The 20,629-nt window shown below is 43.0% G+C and overlaps 1 protein-coding gene across 1 annotated transcript in view; it reads left to right on the forward strand.

The window, feature by feature from the left end:
- Positions 1-7,111: 7,111 nt before the first annotated feature.
- The window catches only part of LOC140208454 (uncharacterized), a 137,041-nt gene continuing 123,523 nt past the window's right edge, over positions 7,112-20,629 (forward strand). Inside the window, 2 exon segments of the mRNA XM_072277142.1 lie at positions 7,112-8,239; positions 14,269-16,107. Of these exon segments, the coding sequence (XP_072133243.1) occupies positions 14,677-16,107 (1,431 nt within the window). The 5' untranslated portion in view covers positions 7,112-8,239; positions 14,269-14,676.

Below are 20,629 nucleotides of genomic sequence, written 5' to 3' on the forward strand. Positions count from 1 at the left end.
GACGGGCCGAGCGGTCTCCTCCTACCTCTCAGCGACACATCAGACTCCGGCCGCAGGAGACGCTTCACAAACGCCCCAACTTCCCTCGGAGGGAAATGGAAATAAATCAGAAAGCGGACATTTACTTTGACGGTTGTCCCGCCGTGACGGAAAGTTCGGGAGACGGAGTCAGCGGGGGGTAACGCCCTCTCGGCTGGTCCGCCTCCGCTATTGGTTGGAAGCAGTGATTGACCTCGCTTCGCACCAATGAGAATAGAGCAACGCATGACTCCTCTGTTGACAGTGGTGGGGGAGGGGCTGGTCACGTGATCAATAGCCCAGCCGTTAAACCGACCAAGCTCGAGCTCACCAGCGCGCGGGGCACAAAAGGCCCCGGATGATCGGTTGAGGTGAGAAGGGGTCTCCGGGTTGGGGGTCTCACCGGGCGGCGTTTTCAACACCGACTTCGGGTAGTTGCTGTGACTCCGGACTCCGTGACCCGCAATCCCGGGACAGTCCTGCTCTCTTCCCTCTCTCTCAGCCCCACCATCCGTACACGGGCCCCGGGGAGCTTCCGGCTGATGAGGGAATGGGAACCGATGGGTCTCTCAGACAGAGCTGAGCTCCAGCTGTCTAAATGCAAGGATCGGGAACTCGGAGAAAGGGAACAAAATCTTTTACATCAGCTGTTGTGAAAATCACCTTTGTTCTGCCTCCAGTCACAAACAAGAGAAAATCTGCAGATGCTGGAAATCCGAGCAACACACACAAATTGCTGGAGGAACTCAGCATTAGTACTCTTTTCCATAGATGCTGCCTGGCCTGCTGAGTTCCTCCAGCATTTTGTGTCTGTTGCTGGTTCCACCCCCTCTTGTTCTGGACTTTCTACCCATGAGGTCATGTTTTTTAAAATTTTTTTTAGTTTTCTACAAACAGTGTGGAAGAAAAAAGTCAATAGTGTAAATAGAGGGATCATTGCAATACAGACAAAAATAACAATAATACATGTCTTAATAAATGAGTAAGTCACCCATATTAAAAATGAAAAATTAGAAAGGAAAGCACCCAACCCACCCACGATCCAACTCCAAGCCGACTATTATAATATAAGTATTTAAAAGGACATTTGAGATAAACTTTTATCACCCCAGATCTATATATTGTGGTAAAAAGTGAAATCACTAATAAAAAAAGCAGCCTGCTACCTAATCAAAGAATCAAAGAAAGCTGGAAATGCAGGATCTGACTATCAAGGGAAGAAAAAAATACACTTGTCAATATTCAAGAAAAGGTCCCCACACCTTTTGGATCTCTATATCTGAATTAAAAAGTGAATAGTAACCGTATACGCTTATAACAATTACAGCATGGAATCAGGCCATCTCGGCCCTTCTACTCTGTGCTGAACTCTTACTCTCACCTCGTCCCACCGACCTGAACTCAGCCCATAACCCTCCATTCCTTTCCTGTCCATATAGCTGTCCAATTTTACTTTAAATGAAAACATTGAACCTGCCTCAACCACTTCTGCTGGAAGCTCGTTCCACACAGCTACCACTCTCTGAGTAAAGAAGTTCCCCCTCATGTTACCCCTAAACGTTTGCCCTTTAACTCTCAACTCGTGTCCTCTTATTTGAATCTCCCTCACTCTCAATGGAAAAAGCCTATCCACATTAAATCTATCTATCCCCCTCATAATTTCAAATACCTCTATCAAGTCCCCCCTCAACCTTCTATGCTCCAAAGAATGAAGACCTAACTTGTTCAACCTTTCTCTGTAACTTAGGAGATGAAACCCAGGCAACATTTTAGTAAATCTCCGCTGTACTCTCCCAGTTTTATTGACATCTTTCCTGTAATTCGGTGACCAGAACTGTATACAATACTCCAAATTTGGCTTTAGCAATGCCTTATAGAATTTCAACATTACATCCCAACTCCTATACTCAATGCTCTGATTTGTAAATGCCAGCATACCAAAAGCTTCCTTCACCACCCTATCCACATGGGATTCCACTTTCAGGGAACTATGCACCATTACTCCTAGATCCCTCTGTTCTACTGCATTCTTCAGTGCCCTACCATTTACCATGTATGTCCTATTTTGATTAGTCCTACCAAAATGTAGCACCTCACATTTACCAGCATTAAACTTCATCCGCCATCTTTCAGCCCACTCTTCTAACTGGTCTAAATCTCTCTGCAAGCTTTGAGAACCTGCTTCATTATCCACAACTCCACCTATCTTAATATCATCTGCATACTTACTAATCCAATTTACCACCCCATCATCCAGATCATTAATATATATGACAAACAACATTGGACCCAGTACAGATCCCTGAGGCACATCACTAGTCACCATCCTCCTATCTGAGACACAGTTATCCACCACAACTTGCTGGCATCTCCCATCAAGTCACTGCTGAATCCATTTTACTACTTTGATATTAATGCCTAACGATTGAATCTTCTTAACTAACCTTCCGTGTGCAACGTTGTCAAAGGCCTTACTGAAGTCCATATAGACAACATCCACCGCTTTACTCTCATCAACTTTCCTAGTAACCTCATCAAAAAGTTCAATAAGATTTGTCAAACATGACCTTCCATGCACAAATCCATGTTACCTGTTCCTAATCAGACACTGTCTATCCAGATAATTATATATACCATCTCTGAGAATACTTTCCATCAATTTCCCCACCACTGACGTCAAACTCACAGGTCAATAATTGCTAGGTTTACTCTTAGAACCCTTTTTAAACAATGGAACAACATGAGCAATACGCCAATCCTCCGGCACCATCCCCGTTTCCAATGACATTTGAAATATTTCTGTCAGAGCCTCTGTTATTTCCACACTAACTTCCCTCAAGGTCCTAGGAAATATCCTGTCCGGACCCAGAGACTTACCCACTTTTATATTCCTTAAAAGCGTCAGTACTTCCTCTTCTTTAATCATTATACTTTCCATAACTACCTTTCTTGTTTCCTTTACCTTACACAATTCAATAACTTTCTCCCTGGTGAACACCGAAGAAAAGAAATTGTTCAAAATCTCCCCCATCTCTTTTGGCTCCACACATACCCATCCACTCTGATTCTCTAAGGGATCAATTTTATCCCTCACTATCCTTTTGCTATTAATATCTTTTCAAGATCTAAAGAAGACATAATATCCCTGAGCCATTGAACATGGGTACGGGGAACTTCATCTCTCCACTTAAGGAGTACTGCACGTCTAGCTAAAAGAGAGACAAAAGACAATGTTCGTCATTTAGCCGGGATCAAATGCTTGTCAGAGTCTCGTGAAATACCAAAAAAGGATCAGGTTCCAAATGACAGGGACATGTTTTGACCCACTCTCTCTGGGTACATAATGATATCAAAGACCTTTGGCTTGGGCAACAAGTAGCTTTCACATCACAAATGTGCCAGACTCCAATGAGACAGACTACTGCCCTTCCCTTCATATTCATTGGCATTGCCATCACTGAGTTCACCACCGTCAGTCACCTGGGGGAGGGTTCAGGGGAAATATTTATGTACAATACAGAAACTGGTGTCACCTGTGTGTATTGTGGTGATGCAAAAGTTGCTGGAGAATTTACAAGTGGGAAGAAGTGGAATGATATTTGGAAATCTTGACTTTTTGAAGCATAATTTAGCAAGCAAATGACATATTGATGATGTGCAAAAGCTCTGGTGAGAAAATCCTTCATTACCCGTTACAGGCCTGCTACAGAGGTTGTGTGAGAGTGCAGATGAACTCGATCAAACCCAGAGCACATCAAAGTTCTTATCGAGAGTGATTTGCTAGCTGTTAAAATGAATATCTCTCTATATAAAATTCACTGTGCACATGTTGTCACTGGGTAAAAAAATGGACAGTACAAGATTTATGTGTATACAGGTCATTACAAATTAGAGGGTACATTGGTGGGAAGGTGGGGAGACCTCCAGTGTCCCTGATGCCCTCACCTACGAGATGTGCATCCAGCTGCAGCTTGTAACCCTGCACTTTAAGGAGTTGCAGCTTGAAATGGATGAATTCTGGATCATCCAGCAGTTGGAGGGGGTGATGGATATGAAATGAAGAGAGGTGAGTTACACCCAAGGTGCAGGACACAGGAAACTGGGTCAGAGTGAGGAAGGAGAATGAGTTTAACTAGACATCGCAGAGTACTCTTGTGGCCATCCCACACAACAGCAGGTGGACCACTTTAGAAACTGTTGGGGGGCATTACCTGGCAGAGGAAAGTCAAGGGGGTGATAGGGGTTTAGTTACTTAAAAAGAGTGGGAATAAACGGGACCTTTTCAGAATGGCAGGCAGTGACTAGTGGGGAACCACAAGGCTCAGTGCTGGGACCCCAGTTGTTTACAATATATATGAATGACTTAGACGAGGGAATTAAATGCAGCATCTCCAAGTTTGTGGATGACACAAAGCTGGGCGACAGTGTTAGCTGTGAGGAGGATGCTAAGAGGATGCAGGGTGACTTGGATAGGTTAGGTGAGTGGGCAAATTCATGGCAGGTGTAATTTAATGTGGATAAATGTGAGGTTATCCACTTTGGTGGCAAAAACAGGAAAACAGATTATTATCTGAATGGTGGCCGATTAGGAAAAGGGGAGGTGCAACGAGACCTGGGTGTCATTATACACCAGTCATTGAAAGTGGGCATGCAGGTACAGCAGGCGGTGAAAAAGGCGAATGGTATGCTGGCATTCATAGCAAGAGAATTCGAGTACAGGAGCAGGGAGGTACTACTGCAGTTGTACAAGGCCTTGGTGAGACCACACCTGGAGTATTGTGTGCAGTTTTGGTCCCCTAATCTGAGGAAAGACATCCTTGCCATAGAGGGAGTACAAAGAAGGTTCACCAGATTGATTCCTGGGATGGCAGGACTTTCATATGATGAAAGACTAGATCAACTAGGCTTATACTCGTTGGAATTTAGAAGATTGAGGGGGCATCTTATTGAAAGGTATAACATCCTGAAGGGATTGGACAGGCTAGATGCTGGAAGATCGTTCCCGATGTTGGGGAAGTCCAGAACGAGGGGTCACAGTTTGAGGATAAAAGGGAAGCCTTTTAGGACTGAGATGAGAGAAAACTTCTTCACACAGAGAGTGGTGAATCTGTGGAATTCTCTGCCACAGGAAACAGTTGAGGCCAGTTCATTGGCTATATTTAAGAGGGAGTTAGATATGGCCCTTGTGGCTAAAGGGATCAGGGGGTATGGAGGGAAGCCTGGGGCGGGGTTCTGAGTTGGATGATCAGCCATGATCATACTGAATGGCGGTGCAGGCTCGAAGGGCCAAATGGCCTACTCCTGCACTTATTTTCCATGTTTCTAGTTAGGGCAAAAGAACAAGAGGGGACTAATATCCCAGTGGTAAGGCTTGGTAGTGCTAGTGTGGGGAGAGGGGTGTTGTGGTTAAAATAATTTGAAGGGGGAATGGGAGCCAGAATGACAGAACAAGTAGTGGAGAGGGTGAATTGAATTGACTTCATTACATACAGTACACCCTTAATATGCATGAGGAGGAGTAATCTTTACATTACGTCTCCCTCTAAATGTGCAATGTGTAATTTATAGTAATTTATAATAAATAGTTTGTACATAGAACAGGCAATGTAATGTGGAAATGCAATTGTATCAGCATGAATTAATCAGTCTGATGGTCTGGTGGAAGATGATGTCCCGGAGCCTGTTGGTCCTTTTGCTGTGTTACCATTTCCTGGATGGTAGCAGCAGGAACAGTTTGTGGTTGTGGTGAATTGGGTCTCCAATATCCTTTGGGCCCTTTTTACACACCTGTCTCTGTAAATGTCCTGAATAGTGGGAAGTTCACATCTACAGATGAGCTGGGCTGTCCACACCACACTCTGCAGGGTCCTGCGATTAAGGGAAGTACAGTTCCCATACCAGGCAGTGATGCAGCCAGTCAGGATGCTCTCAATTGTGTTCCAGTAGAAAGTTCTTAGGATTTGGGGCCCCATCCCAAACTTCTTCAACCATCTGAGGTGAAGGAAGTGCTGGTGTGCTCTTTTCATAACACAGCCGGTATGTAGAGACCATGTGAGATCCTTGGTGATGTTTATGCCGAGGAACTTAAAAGCTGTTCACCCTCTCAACCCCAGATCCACTGATGTCAATAGGGCTTAGCCTGTCTCCATTCCTCCTGTTGTCCACAATCTGCTCCTTTGTTTTTGTGACAATGAGGGAGAGTTTGTTTTCTTGACACCAGTCAGATGTTGTTCAGACCTCCGGTAGAGTCAGCAATCAAATGGTTGAGCATGGAGCGATGAATATGCTGAGCTGTGTATATCACAATGCAAGAGGCATCGTAGGAAATCCAGATGAGCTCAGGACAGAAAATTATGATATTGTAGTCATTATTGGGACTTGGTTGCACCCAATAGTCTGAAGGATTTAGAGGAACAAATTTCTACAGAGATCAAGGACAATGCCAAGAAACAAAGGTTGATTCAGTAAGTGATTTTAATTTTCCATATATTGACTGGGACTCCCATACTGTAAAAGGACCAGATGGGGTAGAGTTTGTCAAATGTGCTCTTATTCAGTATGCAGAATTCCTGATGTAGGAGTGTCCAATAATCTGTTAGTAAATGATCCAGGGCTGGTGACATAAATTAGTGATCATAATGCCATGAGATTCAAAGTAAAAATGGAAAAAAAGCGGTCTGGACCACGGGTTGAGATTCTAAATTGGAGAAGGGTCAATTCTGAAGGTCTCAGAAAGGATCTGACAAGTGTGGTTTGGGACAGGCTGTTTTCTGGCAAAGGAGTACTTGGTAAGTGGGAGGCCTTCAGAAGTGAAGTTTGAAGGTGTAGAGTTTGTATGTGCCTGCCAAAATAAAAGTTGAAGGGTAACTGGTGCAGGGAAACTTGGTTTTCAAGCGATATTGAGGCCCGGGATATTTTGTTCCTCTGTTGTGGTACAACCAAGGCTCAGGACTACAGTATCATAATTCCATGCCCTGAGCTCATTTGACATTTTTTTTTGTCGTCTTCTGTTGGTTTCTAAAAGCTTCCCAATAGTTTTTGTTCTGTTTTTGCCCTTTCTTTGGCTTTTATGTTGGCTGTGGCTTCTCATTTCAGCCACGGTTGTGTCCTTCTGCCTTTCCAATGCTTCCACTTCTTTGGGATGTATCGATCACTCAGCTCCCGAACTCCTCCCATTGCTGCTCCGTTGTCACTCCTACCTTTTCCCTTCCAAACATGTTTATCCAGCTTCTCTGTCATAGAAACATGGAGAGGTTCAGTACACAAACAGGCTATTTGGCCCATCTGGTCAATGCTGAAATAGCATTTAAGCTGTCTAATGCAACTACCTGCACCGGGACCATTGCCCTTGTTACGTAACTGGCAACAATGAATATCAATCGAGACAGGTTATATAAAAACAACCAAACATTTATTAAACAGAGATAAGCAATATAAAAACAAACAAAAACCTTAACTGAAAGTTAACCGCTATGCAGCCGTTCAACAAATCATCACTCAGCACTGGTTCTTAAAGCGTTAAATGCGAAAATAGTTCTTAAAACGGTAAAGTCAAATACGGTTCTTAAAATGGTAAATTCTAAAGTCCGACAGATTTATACATTCAATTGGGAGAGACTTCTCTGGAGAAGGATTTCTTCATTGACACGACTTTCCAGTTTGTTCTGACCAAAGGATTCACGATGCAGGAAATAAACGGCTTAAGACAACTGACCGTCAATTCTAGAGAGCACCTTGCATGAACTACCTTGCTCTTTTGGTATGAGTTATCTTTGATGCAGGTCGCTACTCCTTCAACGAAGACTCAATAAGGTCGATCCTTTATTAAACTGCCGAACATTCCCAACTTCTCTTAATCCTTCGTATCCTGTATTTCGATGAAGTTTTCACTCTCCAGTACTGCTGGAAAAAGGTACATCAGTGCATCTAGCAAAAATTGCCAATCCAGCTCTGTTGTACCTTGCAACAGAAAGTAACACTCCTTTTTAAAAATGAAACTGTGTCATAAAAACAAATATGCAACAGAGACGGAGACACAGACGCACGTTCTAGCTGGAAAACTAAAAACTAAAATCTAACTGCGTCAACTGAGGTCTTCCCTTATATACCCGTGGTGCACGTGTCCCCATGTGACCTCACATCAGCGGGAAAATTACATCAGGTGACCTCCAGAAGACCATTACATCATTCTCACAAAAAAAGAATCACAGATCTCCTTGAGGTATGTAACACCTTCCTCCAAAATAAACATATTGGTCTCTCAAAGAACAAAATTTTAACAATTAACAATTTATACAAAGGTATAAAACTTACAACATACACAATATATACAGTCTTATCTTTCAGCACTTTACAAACTAATATACAGTAGGAGTGTTACAAATTTTAAAATACCACTCCATAAAAACAATTTTTCATTGTACATTTAACATCTAGATAAACGATCAGTGATCACAATGTCTTTACCCTTAATATGAGTGATCAGAATATTGTACTCCTGTAACATTGAACTGTGTTACTAAATTGAAGTTTAATTTCCTTAACCCTTTTCCTTAACGGTCACAGTGGCCTGACCAAATTCACTGTTAGCTAAGTTAATAGTTAAGTTAGCTTTTGAAAGTCTGTCAAATAATTTCCCCACCGCAGTAATATGTGCTTTCCACGTATTATTTCCTGTAACTAAATCATCAATATAGGCATCTGTATCTTTTAATCCCTGAATCATGCTATTAATCATCCTCTGAAATGTACCTGGTGCATTCTTCATCCCAAATGGAAGAACATTATATTCATATAACCCAGATGGGGTTACCAATACTGAAATCTCTCTACCTCTATCTGTCAATGGAACACACCAATAAGCTCTTAACAAATCAATCTTTGTAAGGAATTTGGCTTGTCCAACTTTATCCACACAATCATCTACCCTAGGGATTGGATATGCATCAGTTTTTGTCACAGCATTCACCTTCCTGTAATCTGTACAAAACCTAATACTATTATCTAGCTTAGGCACCATAATGCACAGTGAACTCCAATTCAAATTAGAGTGTCTAATAATATCATTCTCTAACATATACTTAATTTCTTATTTGGCAAGTTCACATTTTTCCCTGTTCATTCGATACGGATGTTGTTTTATGGGTTTTGCATCTCAACATCTACATCAACTGTAGCTACAGTGGCTGTTCTAGGAACATCTGGAAATAAATCTCTGTATTTAAAAATTAACTGTTTCATCTGCTGTCTCTGCTCTGGCTGTAAATAAGCTAATTTTCCATAAATATTTTCTAGAATTTTTGAATTTGGTAACGTGGCTGAAATAATGTTGAGTTTAAAATGAGTTTCAGATGAATCATCCCTTAAGGTTTTATCAAGATCAGACTCATTATTGATCACAATAGTCATAGCAGCAGTCTCTCTCTTAATATGGTTTTATCATATTTATATGACACAGCTGTGTTGTCTTTCTCCGATCTGGGGTTTTTATCACGTAATCTACATCATTTACCTTAGACTTAATCTCATAAGGACCATGAAATTTAGCTTGTAATGGGTTCGTTTGCACTGGGAAAAGAACCAACACCTTATCTCCAGGCTTAAATGACCTCATCCTAGCTTCCTTATCATACCAAGTCTTCATCTTCTCTTGAGCTAATTTAAAATTTCCTTTGCCAAGCTACAAGCTTTATATAATCTTTCTTTAAATTAAAAAAAAACATAATCTAGCAAACTAGTGTGTACCTCTTTATTAATCCACTGTTCTTTCAACAAGGCCAAAGGTCCTCAAACTCTATGCCCAACCACAAGCTCAAAAGGACTAAAACCTAATGATTCCTGTACTGCCTCTCATACTGCAAAAAGTAGTAAATGTATACCTTCATTCCAGTCTTTTTCATTTTCCACACAATATGTCCTAATCATAGTTTTTAATGTAGAATGAAATCTCTCCAAGGCTCCTTGTGATTTTGGATGATAGGCTGATGAGATAATCTGTTTTGCTCCCAGTTTATAAACTATTTGCTGAAACAATCCAGACATACAATGACTACCTTGATCCGGTTGTATTTCCTTAGGCAACCCAAAATAAGTAAAAAAAACTATAAGGCCCTTTGTCACAGTTTTGGCTGTTATATTCCTAAGAGGTACTGCCTCTGGAAACCTAGACGCTGTGCACATAATAGTTAACAAATATTGATGTCCAGGTTTAGTTTTTGGCAAAGGACCTACACAGTCTACAATGATTTTTGAGAACGGCTCACCAAGTACTGGAATTGGTTGCAGTGGGGCCACTGGAGTAACCTGATTAGGTTTACCCACAATTTGACATGTATGGGACGTTCTGCAAAATGTCGCTACACCTTGTCTTAAACTAGGCCAATAAAAATGTTTAGAAACTTTGTTCATAGTTTTCTTTACACCTAGATGACCACCCAAAGGAATACTATGAGCCATAGTTAAAACCTCATTTCGATAAACTTTAGGAACTACTACCCGATGATTAACCTCCCATTCCTCACTAGCAGGAATTGTAGGTGCTCTCCACTTTCTCATTAATAGTCCCTTTTCAAAATAATATCCCACTGGTACTTTTTCAATTTCACTATCTGAAAGAGCTTGTTCTTCTGCTATCATCTCCTTCCGAGATAAAGACAAATCTTCCTGGTCAGACTTACCACCAAAATCCTGATCAAATAACGTAGGTAAGAAAGTTTCTGATACATCCTCAAAATTCGAATCTTGAGTTGAACTGTCATGGGTAACAACCTCATCCTGTACATCAGTCTTTTTAGCCATAGCTCTTGTTACAACACAGGAAGAATCTGTGTTAGATTCCCTCTGTGGTTCCTCAGAATTTGAATTTATTTTCAAATGCACTTCAGGAAAAACTTGTCCACATGCTAAATCATTCCATAACAAAAGAGAAACATCATTCACAGTTAAACTGGATTGTAGCCCTACTTTAACAATCCCTGTAACTAATCCTGACCTTAAATTTACTCTATGCAAATGTCCTGGCATGAGGGCACTCCCAACTCCTCTTATATAATTTACCTCACAATGTCAGACTTTAGTCAGACTTCAGACTTCAGATTTTAGCACACTGTCTAATATTAGTGATTGAGAAGCTCCAGTATCTCTAAGTATTCTTATTGGTACTGAATTAGATCCTTCTTTCAAGGATACAAATCCTTCTGTTATAAAAGTTTCATATCCCCTCTTAACTTGGTCAGACTCTGACACATCTTCATTAATGTTTTCTAAACCCTGTGAATTTAAAGGTGTTTCAATATGCTGCACACAAGCATCTGGGTCGGCTTCTTTCTCTTTCTTTTTCAATCAAAAGCAATTAGCTATTACATGTCCAGGTTTCTTACAATAATTACAAATAATACCAAAAATGTCTTTCCTTCACATGTCTCCCTTCATCCTTACTTTTCTCACTCACTTCAGGTTTAATTTCTGGTTTACATTGACTCTCTGTGCTATTTTTCCTTTTAAAAATTTTACCTGCAGAAAATTTATTCTTATGAATTAAAGCATATTCATCAGCTAATTTAGCAATCTCCTGCAATGTAGCAGTGTCCCTTTCATTTAAGTATGTTCTCACTTCAACAGGAATGCTTCTTTTAAATTCCTCCAGTAAAATCAACTCTTTTAATGTATTAAACTCCCCATTCACATTTTTAGAGGAAACCCATCTCTCAAAACACATAGATTTCTCATAGGCAAATTCTACATAAGTTTTTTCCACAGATTTCTTCAAATTTCTGTATCTTTCTCTATACGCTTCCGGAACCAACTCATATGCCTTTAATATATGCTGTTTGACAGTATCATAATCCAGTGCTTGCTCAGCATTTAAAGCTGTATAAGCTTGTTGTGCCTTGCCTTTAATTACACTTTGTAACATCACGCGGCCAGTGCTCTTTCGGCCACTTTAAACTCAGTGCAACACTTTCCAAATGCTGGAAATATTTGTCCACTTCAGCTTCATTAAATGGAGGAGCCAAAATAACCTCACGACTAGCAATAAACTGTTTCTTAGAACCAGAAGACTGATTTCCCATCCTTAATTTCTCCATCTCAAACTCAAATTTCCTCCGGTTTTCAGCTTCCCTTTCTTCAAATGCCCTTTTTTTAATTAGCCTCTCTTTTGGCCATTTCCACTTTAAATCTTTCAAACGTCAACTGTTCAAGGTGCAACTGCATTTCCAGATTAGTCATTGGAAACCTATCTAACACCTCATCATCAAAAGTTTTCAAATTAATATAATGCTCAGCGATTTTCTTTGTATTAAAGCCTTTGTGGTATTCTTTGTAATTCCTTTAATATCCAACCTCCTCGCAATCTCCAATACCTCAGGTTTTTTTGCATTCACTAAAGACACCGAGTCAGGCATGTCCATAAACTCGTTAATATTCATTGTTGCCGAATACCACTCACACACCAATCCAACTCAAAAAAATCGGGTATTTTCCTTTTCCAAATCAGAATGGCAATTATCAGCACTTAACCTCAAAATCGGAACATCTCCTGGCTGAGCCCCCACAAATTATGTTATGTAACCAGCAACAATGAATATCAATCGAGACAGGTTATAGGAAAACAACCAAACATTTATTAAACACGGATAAACAATATAAAAACAAACAAAAACCTTAACCGGAAGTTATGCAGCCGTTCAACAAATCGTCACTTGGCACTGGTTCTTAAAGCGTTAAATGTGAAAACAGTACATAAAGTGGTAAAGTCAAATACGGTTCTTAAAATGGTAAATTCGAAAGTCCAACAGATTTATACATTCAATTGGGAAAGACTTCTCTGGAGAAGGACTTCTTCATTGACACGACTTTCCTGTTTGTTCTGACCAAAGGATTCATGATGCAGGAAATAAACGGCTTAAAACAACAGACCATAAATTCTAGAGAGCACCTTGCATGAACTACCTTGCTCTTTTGGTATGAGTTATCTTCGATGCAGGTCGCTACTCCTTCAACAAAGACTCAATAAGGTCGATCATTTATTAAGCTGCCAAACATTCCTGATTTCTCTTAGTCCTTCGGGTCCTGTACTTCGAAAAAGTCTTCACTCTCCAATACTGCTGGAAAAAGGTACATCAACACATCTAGCAAAAATTTCCAGTCCAGCACTATTGTACCTTCAAACAGAACGTAACATGCCGTTTTAAAAATGAAACTGCGTCATAAAAACAAATACGCAATAGAAACGGAGACACAGACGCACGTTCTAGCTGGAAAACTAAAAACTAAAAACTAACTGCGTCATCTGAGGTCTTCCCTTATATACCCATGGTGAAAATGTCCTCACGTGACCTCACATCGGCGGGAAAATTACATCAGGTGACCTCCAAAAGAGCATTACATCGTTCTCACAAAAAAAATCACATCTCCTTGAGGTATGTAACACCCTCCATACCCCTACCATCCAGGCTCCCATCCGAACTTCTTTTAAATGGTGAAACCGAGCTCACATTCACCACTTGTGCTGGCATCTCATTCCACACTCTCACAACCATTTCAATAAAGAGATTTTCCAAATGTTCCCATTAAATTTTCACCTTCCCCACTTACCCATGACCTCTGGTCATCATCCCACCCAACCTCAGTGGAAAAAGCTGCTTGCAATTACCCTATCTATACCGTCATAATTTTGTACACTTTTAACAAATCCTCAAGGCAATGTATAATTTCCTTGTTTATGTTTAGAGCCTTTTTTAGGTGTATAAAATGATGAGGGGCATTGATCGTGTGGATCGCCAGAGGTTTTTTCCTAGGGCTGAAATGGCTAACACGAGGGGGTATAGTTTAAAGGTGCTTTGAAATAGATACCGAGGGGATGACAGGGGTAAGTTTTTTACACAGAGAGTGCTGGGTGCGTGGAATGCACTGCCAGCTATTTGTGTGAGAGTGTTTCAGTTCCTACCAGTCATCCATGCAGCTCAGTGGGAACAGGGAATAATACGAATAGACAGAGTCAAACTGAGCCAGGTCACAGATTGGAGATGGCAGAAATTCCCATTGTTATCGAGACAGGAACAGTATCAGAGAATATGTTGGTCATTCTAGATACCAGCACTGTGCCCAGTTAGAAGATGATTTCTCTCTCGAACTTGGATTGAACCTCACTGTAATAGTGTGATGCCAGATCACACCTTGACAACTCAAGTGATCTCATCTGAAATACTGTCTTACACCCATTGATGGATTTTGTAAATATTTTTACAGGTTAAAAATGACAAGGAATTTGTCTATGGGAATCTCGAACACAGCAAGCCAGTTTTGCTGTCTCTAGCCGGATATTTAAGAAGTGGAGCAAGGGATTCACTTGATCATCCTTTGTGCTCGGACTGTGACGAGGGATTCACTCGATCATCTGACAGACTGGCACGCCCGTCATTTTACACAAGGACCTACACGTTCACCTGCTCAGTCAGTGGGAATGGATTCAGTCGGTCATCTCAACTGAAGGTACATCAGCAAGTTCACACTGGGACAAGGCCATTCACCTGTTCTGTGTGTGAGAAGGGATTCAGTCGGTCATCCCACCTGTGGACACACCAGTCGGTTCACCCTGGGCAGAGGCTGGTCAGCTGCTGAATTTGTGGGGAAGAATACACTCGGTCATCTGACCTAATGGCTCACCAGCAAGTTCACACTAGGGAGAGGTTGTACACCTGCTCGGACTGTGGGAAGGGATTTACTAAATCATCTCACCTACTGAGGCACCAGTCAGTACACACTGGGGAGAGGCCATTCACCTGCTCCGACTGTGGGAAGGGATTCACTTTGTCATCCCAACTGAAGGTACATCAGCGAGTTCACACTGGGGAGAGGCCGTTCACCTGCTCCGACTGTGGGAAGGGATTCACTTTGTCATCCCAATTGAAGGTACATCAGCGAGTTCACACTGGGGAGAGGCCGTTCACCTGCCCAGACTGTGGGAAGAGATTCACTCGGTCATCTCATCTACAGAGACACCAGCGAATTCACACTGGGGAGAGGCCATTCACCTGCACAGTGTGTGGGAAGCGATTCACTCGGCCATCCCACCTACAAGCACACTGGTCTGTTCACACTGGGGAGAGGCCGTTCACCTGCTCAATGTGTGGGAATAGATTCACTTGCTCATCCCACCTGAAGGTACATCAGCGAGTTCACACCGGGGAGAGGCTGTTTATCTGCTCAGACTGCGGGAAGGGATTCACTTGCTCATACCAACTGAAGGTGCATCAGCTAGTTCATACTGGAGAGAGGCCATTCACCTGCTCAGACTGTGGGAAGGGATTCACTTGCTCATCCCAACTGAAGGTACATCAGCGAGTTCACACTGGGGAGAGGCCATTCACTTGCTCAGTGTGTGGGAAGGGATTCACTCGATCATCCCACCTGCAAGTACACTCGTCTGTTCACACTGGAGAGAGACCGTTCACCTGCTCAAACTGTGGGAAAGGATTCACTCAGTCATCTGAACTGAAGGTACATCAGCGAGTTCACACTGGAGAGCGGCCGTTCACCTGCACAGACTGTGGGAAGGGATTCACTTCGTCATCTCAACTGAAGGTACATCAGCGAGTTCACACTGGAGAGAGGCCGTTCACCTGCTCAGACTGTGGGAAAGAATTCATTTGCTCATCCAAACTGAAGGTACATCAGCGAGTTCACACTGGGGAGCGGCCATTCACCTGCTCAGTGTGTGGGAAGGGATTCACTTGCTCATCCCAACTGATGGTACATCAGCGAGTTCACACTGGGGAGAGGCCGTTCACCTGCTCAAACTGCGGGAAGGGATTCACTCAGTCATCTGAACTGAAGGTACACCAGCGAGTTCACACCGGGGAACGGCCGTTCACCTGCTCGAACTGCGGGAAGGGATTCAGTCAGTCATCTGAACTGAAGGTACACCAGCGAGTTCATACTGGAGAGCGGCCATTCACCTGCTCAGAGTGTGGGAAGGGATTCACTTGCTCATCCCAACTGAAGGCACATAGGCGAGTTCACACTGGGGAGAGGCCGTTCACCTGCTCAGACTGTGGGAAGGGATTTACTTCCTCATCCCAACTGAAGGTACATCAGCGAGTTCACACTGGGGAGAGGCCGTTCACCTGCTCAGACTGTGGGAAGGGATTCACTCAGTCATCCGCCCTAATGGCACACCAGCGAGTTCACAGTGGGGAGCGGCCGTACACCTGCTCTGTCTGTGGGAAGGGATTCACTCAGTCATGCACCCTACAGAGACACGAGCGAGTTCACAGTGGGGAGCGGCCGTTCACCTGCTCAGATTGTGGGAAAGGATTTACTCAGGCATCCGAACTACAGGCACACCGGTCAGTTCATACTGGGGAGTGGCCGTTCACCTGCTCAGTCTGTGGGAAGGGATTCACTTGGTCAACTGAACTACAGGCACACCAGTCAGTTCATACTGGGGAGAGGCCGTTCACCTGCTCAGTCTGTGGGAAGGGATTCACTAAGTCATATCAACTGAAGGTACATCAGCACGTTCACACTGGAGAGAGGCCGTTCACCTGCTCAGACTGTGGAAAAGGATTCACTTCGTCATCTCAACTACTGATGCACCAGCGAGTTCACACTGGAGAGAGGCCGTTCACCTGCCGAGACTGTGGGAAGGGATTCACTCGGTCATCTCATCTACAGAGACACCAGCGTGTTCACACAGGGGAGAGGCCATTCAGCTGCTCAGTGTGTGGGAAGGGATTCACTCGGTCATCGAATCTACAGAAACACCAGCGAGTTCACACCGAGTAGAGGTCGATCAGCTGCTCAGACTTTGGGAGGAGATTCTCTGAGCACTCTGCACCGAATGTGCATCATTGGGTTGACAGTGGGGAGAGGCCGTTCGACAGCTGTGAATGTGGGAAGCGATTCACTCAGTATTCTAACCTGATGTAACTCTCACTTTGACTGGCAGCTTAATATAGGGGGTGATAGCCCCCCCCCCAGCCCGGCCAGTCTTAAGAAATCTTGTTTGGGTGGATGCTGCTTGATGTGTTCCCTGTTACAAATCAGTACCCTGAGAAAACAAACGGTACATAATCTGTGATTAAACGTTTGGGCTTTATAGTTTCTTACTTTGACTATAGAATGAGTAAAAAAAATAATGAAGAAGAAAGGCCCAATCTCTCCATTCATGTCTTCTCATCGCTCCCCGGCAAAAGACTGCAAAAATCTCTCTTCCAGACTCCCAAGAAAGAACAACATTTCTCTCATTGGATAGCCCTGCGTTCCAAAACCCTGTTGTCTCTAGTCGTAACCTAAACATTGCTGCTACAGAGAAGCCGTTACCTCAGCAGTGATGCATTGCAGAGAGGCCATTCCATTAGCAGTGAAACCTCACAGCATGTTACACTTGTGACATAGTACTGGAATGTTTCAATAAGCTGCTTGCTGGATATTTGTCCATCACCGTTGCTGAATGCAATTTTGAGAGTGACTGTTGGTGCTGAACTCTGCAATTATTGCTGCTGCTCACCACACCCAGTCTGCACCCTGGTCACTGAGCATGGGAGGAGTTTCTTCTGCTGCATATTCACCTTTATTGGGACTGGAGTTTTATATGGACTGGAGTGGAGAGCGGCCAGTGAAGGAGTGGAGCTTTGAGGCTTTGGCTCGAGAGGTTCTGGCAGTTGGATTGTGCAATCATGTCAATCAAAATTTGAACAGCTCAGAATGCAGCTGATTGGGCAATCAAGGTCAGGGGACCAAGCAATTTGATTGGGCAATTGTAAATTGAGAAGCTCAACAAACAAGTAAAAAGAGGGGTAGCTGAAGCGGAGCGGCCAGTGAGTGAGTGGGCCAGTGAAGGAGTGGAGCTTTGAGGCTTTGGCTCGAGAGGTTTCGGCGAGAAGAGGCAGAGGACGAGCTTGCTCCCAGTAAGGTAAGGCTGGGTATGTTTCTTTAATTATTTTGATTAACTTAGGAGTTGGTAATGGAGGCAGTAGATAGGACAGTCCAGTGCTCTGATTGTAGGATGTGGGAAGTGAGGGACAGCACAATTGTCTCTGATGACTAAACCTCAGGGATCTGTACTAGGTCCAATGTTGTTTGTCATATATATTAATGATCTGGATGATGGGGTGGTAAATTGGATGAGTAAGTATTAGATGATACTGAGATAGGTGGAGTTGTGGATAATGAAGAATATTTTCAAAGCTTGCAGACAGGATTTAGACCACTTAGAAGAGTGGGCTGAAAGATGGCAGAAGGAGTTTAATGCTGATAAATGTGAGGTGCTGCATTTTGGTAGGAGTGATCAAAATAGGGCATACATGGTAAATGGTAGGGCATTGAAGAATGCAGTAGAACAGAGGGATCTAGGAGTAATGGTGCATAGTTCCCTGAAGGTGGAGTCTCGTTTGGATAGGGTGGTGAAGAAAGCTTTTGGTATGCTGGCCTTTATAAATCAGAGCATTGAGTATAGGAGTTGGGATGTAATGTTGAAATTGTACAAGGCATTGGTAAGGCCAAATTTGGAGTATTGTATACAGTTCTGATCACTGAATTATAGGAAAGATGTCAATAAAATTGAGAGAGTACAGAGGAGATTTACTAAAATGTTGCCTGGATTTCATCTCCTAAGTTACAGCAAAAGGTTGAACAAATTAGGTCTTTATTCTTTGGAGCGTAAGAATATTGGGAGTTAGGAAAAAAGTTAAAAAGCAGGATCTCAAGGGTGGTAATCTCAGGATTGCTGCCTGTGCCACGAGACAGAGAGGGTAGGAACAGGAAGTCATGGCAGTTGAATGCGTGGCTGAAGAGTTGGTGCAGGGGGCAGGGGTTCAGATTTCTGGAGCATTGGGATCTCTTCTGGGGAAGGTCTGACCTGTACAACAAGGACGGGCTGCACCTGAACTGGAAAGGAACCAATATCCTGGTGGGCAGGTTTGCTGGAGCTGTTGGGGAGGGTTTAAACTAGTTTGTCAGGGGGGTGGGAATCAGAATGTGAGTGCAGAGATGAGGGTAGAAGGACAAGGGCATGATGCTATGTGTTCTGAGTTGCTGAGGAAGGGCAGGCAGGGGACAAAACATACATGTAGCCAGTTCGAGGGGTTGAAGTGTGTCTATTTCAATGCCAGGAGTATTAGGAATAAAGGGGATGAACTTAGAAAATGGATCAGTACGTGGAACTACGATGTTGTGGCCGTTACTGAAACTTGGCTGGAGGAAGGGCAGGATTGGCTGATGCAGGTACCGGGGTTTAGGTGTTTTAAAAGGAATAGGATGGGAGGTAGAAAAGGGGGGGAGTAGCATTACTGATCAGGGATAGTATCACAGCTGTAGGAAGGGAGGTCGCTGCAGAGGGGGTGTCCACTGAGTCGGTGTGGGTGGAAGTCACAAATAGGAAGGGATCAATCACTGTGCCGGGAGTGGTCTATAGGCCCCCAAATAGCCCTCGGGACATCGAGGAGCAGATAAGCAGGCAGATTTTAGAATGGTGCAGGAAATACAGGGTTGTAGTTATGGGTGATTTCAACTTCCCTCATATTGACTGGCACCTCCTGACTGCAAGGGGGATAGATGGGGCTGAATTTGTCAGGTGTGTTCAAGAAGGATTCCTGACACAGTATGTGGACCGTTCGACGAGAGGAGAGGCCATACTGGATCTAGTTCTGGGTAATGAACCTGGTCAGGTGGCAGACATCTTGGTGGGGGAGCATTTTGGTGAGAGTGACCACAACTCCCTTAGCTTCAGCATAGCTATGGAAAAGGATAAAAACAGACAAAATGGGAAAGTGCTTAACTGGAGAAGGGCTAACTATGAATGGATGAGGCAGGAACTAGCGAGAGTAAATTGGAAACAGGTGTTGAAAGGTGAAAGCACAGAAGTAATGTGGAGGAAGTTTAGGGACCACTTGTGCTGGGTTCAGGATAGGTTTGTCCCACTGAGGCAAGGAAAAAATGGTCGGAAAAGGGAACCGTGGCTGACGAAACACGCGAGGCAACTCGTCAAGTGGAAGAAGGAAGCAGATGTTAGATATAAGAAGCAGTCAGAGCCCTGTTGGCCGCTTTTCGATTGCTCCTACCTTGTTTACTTAATTGTCTCCTACCAGTCTTTTTTTTTTTGAAACCTTATTATAAAACTTCAATACTGCTTTACTGTGGCTGGGAAAAGAACCAAAGCGTTTGCAAAAGAAAGAGAAACAGAAGATGAATCCGCAGTCACTTTGGATTCAATCAGTGACTTCCTTAAACGGCAAAAGTAGGAATTCTGTGAAGAGTTTCAACGGCTTAACAGCAAATTGGATACAATTCAGCGAACTTTATTTGAGCATGAGAACCAAATTCAGGAGAATACTGCGAAGCTAATGATACTTGAAGAGGACACTGAAGATACAATTAAACTCTGCAAAGAGTTATCTTTATCCAATGATAAAATGCTGAGAAGGATCATCAGTCTCGAAAATAAAAATAGGAGAAATAACTTGCGAATCCTGGGTCTTGAAGAATCAATTGAATGCGCTGACCCTACGAAGTTTTTTGCAAACTTTCTGAAGCAGATTTTCCCTGCTTTATTCACATCTGAGCTGAAGCTCGATCGAGCTTCTCGCTCTCTGACTTTGAAGCCATTGTC

This window comes from Mobula birostris, chromosome 13 (genome assembly GCF_030028105.1).
Source record: "Mobula birostris isolate sMobBir1 chromosome 13, sMobBir1.hap1, whole genome shotgun sequence".
Classification (NCBI taxonomy): domain Eukaryota; kingdom Metazoa; phylum Chordata; class Chondrichthyes; order Myliobatiformes; family Myliobatidae; genus Mobula; species Mobula birostris.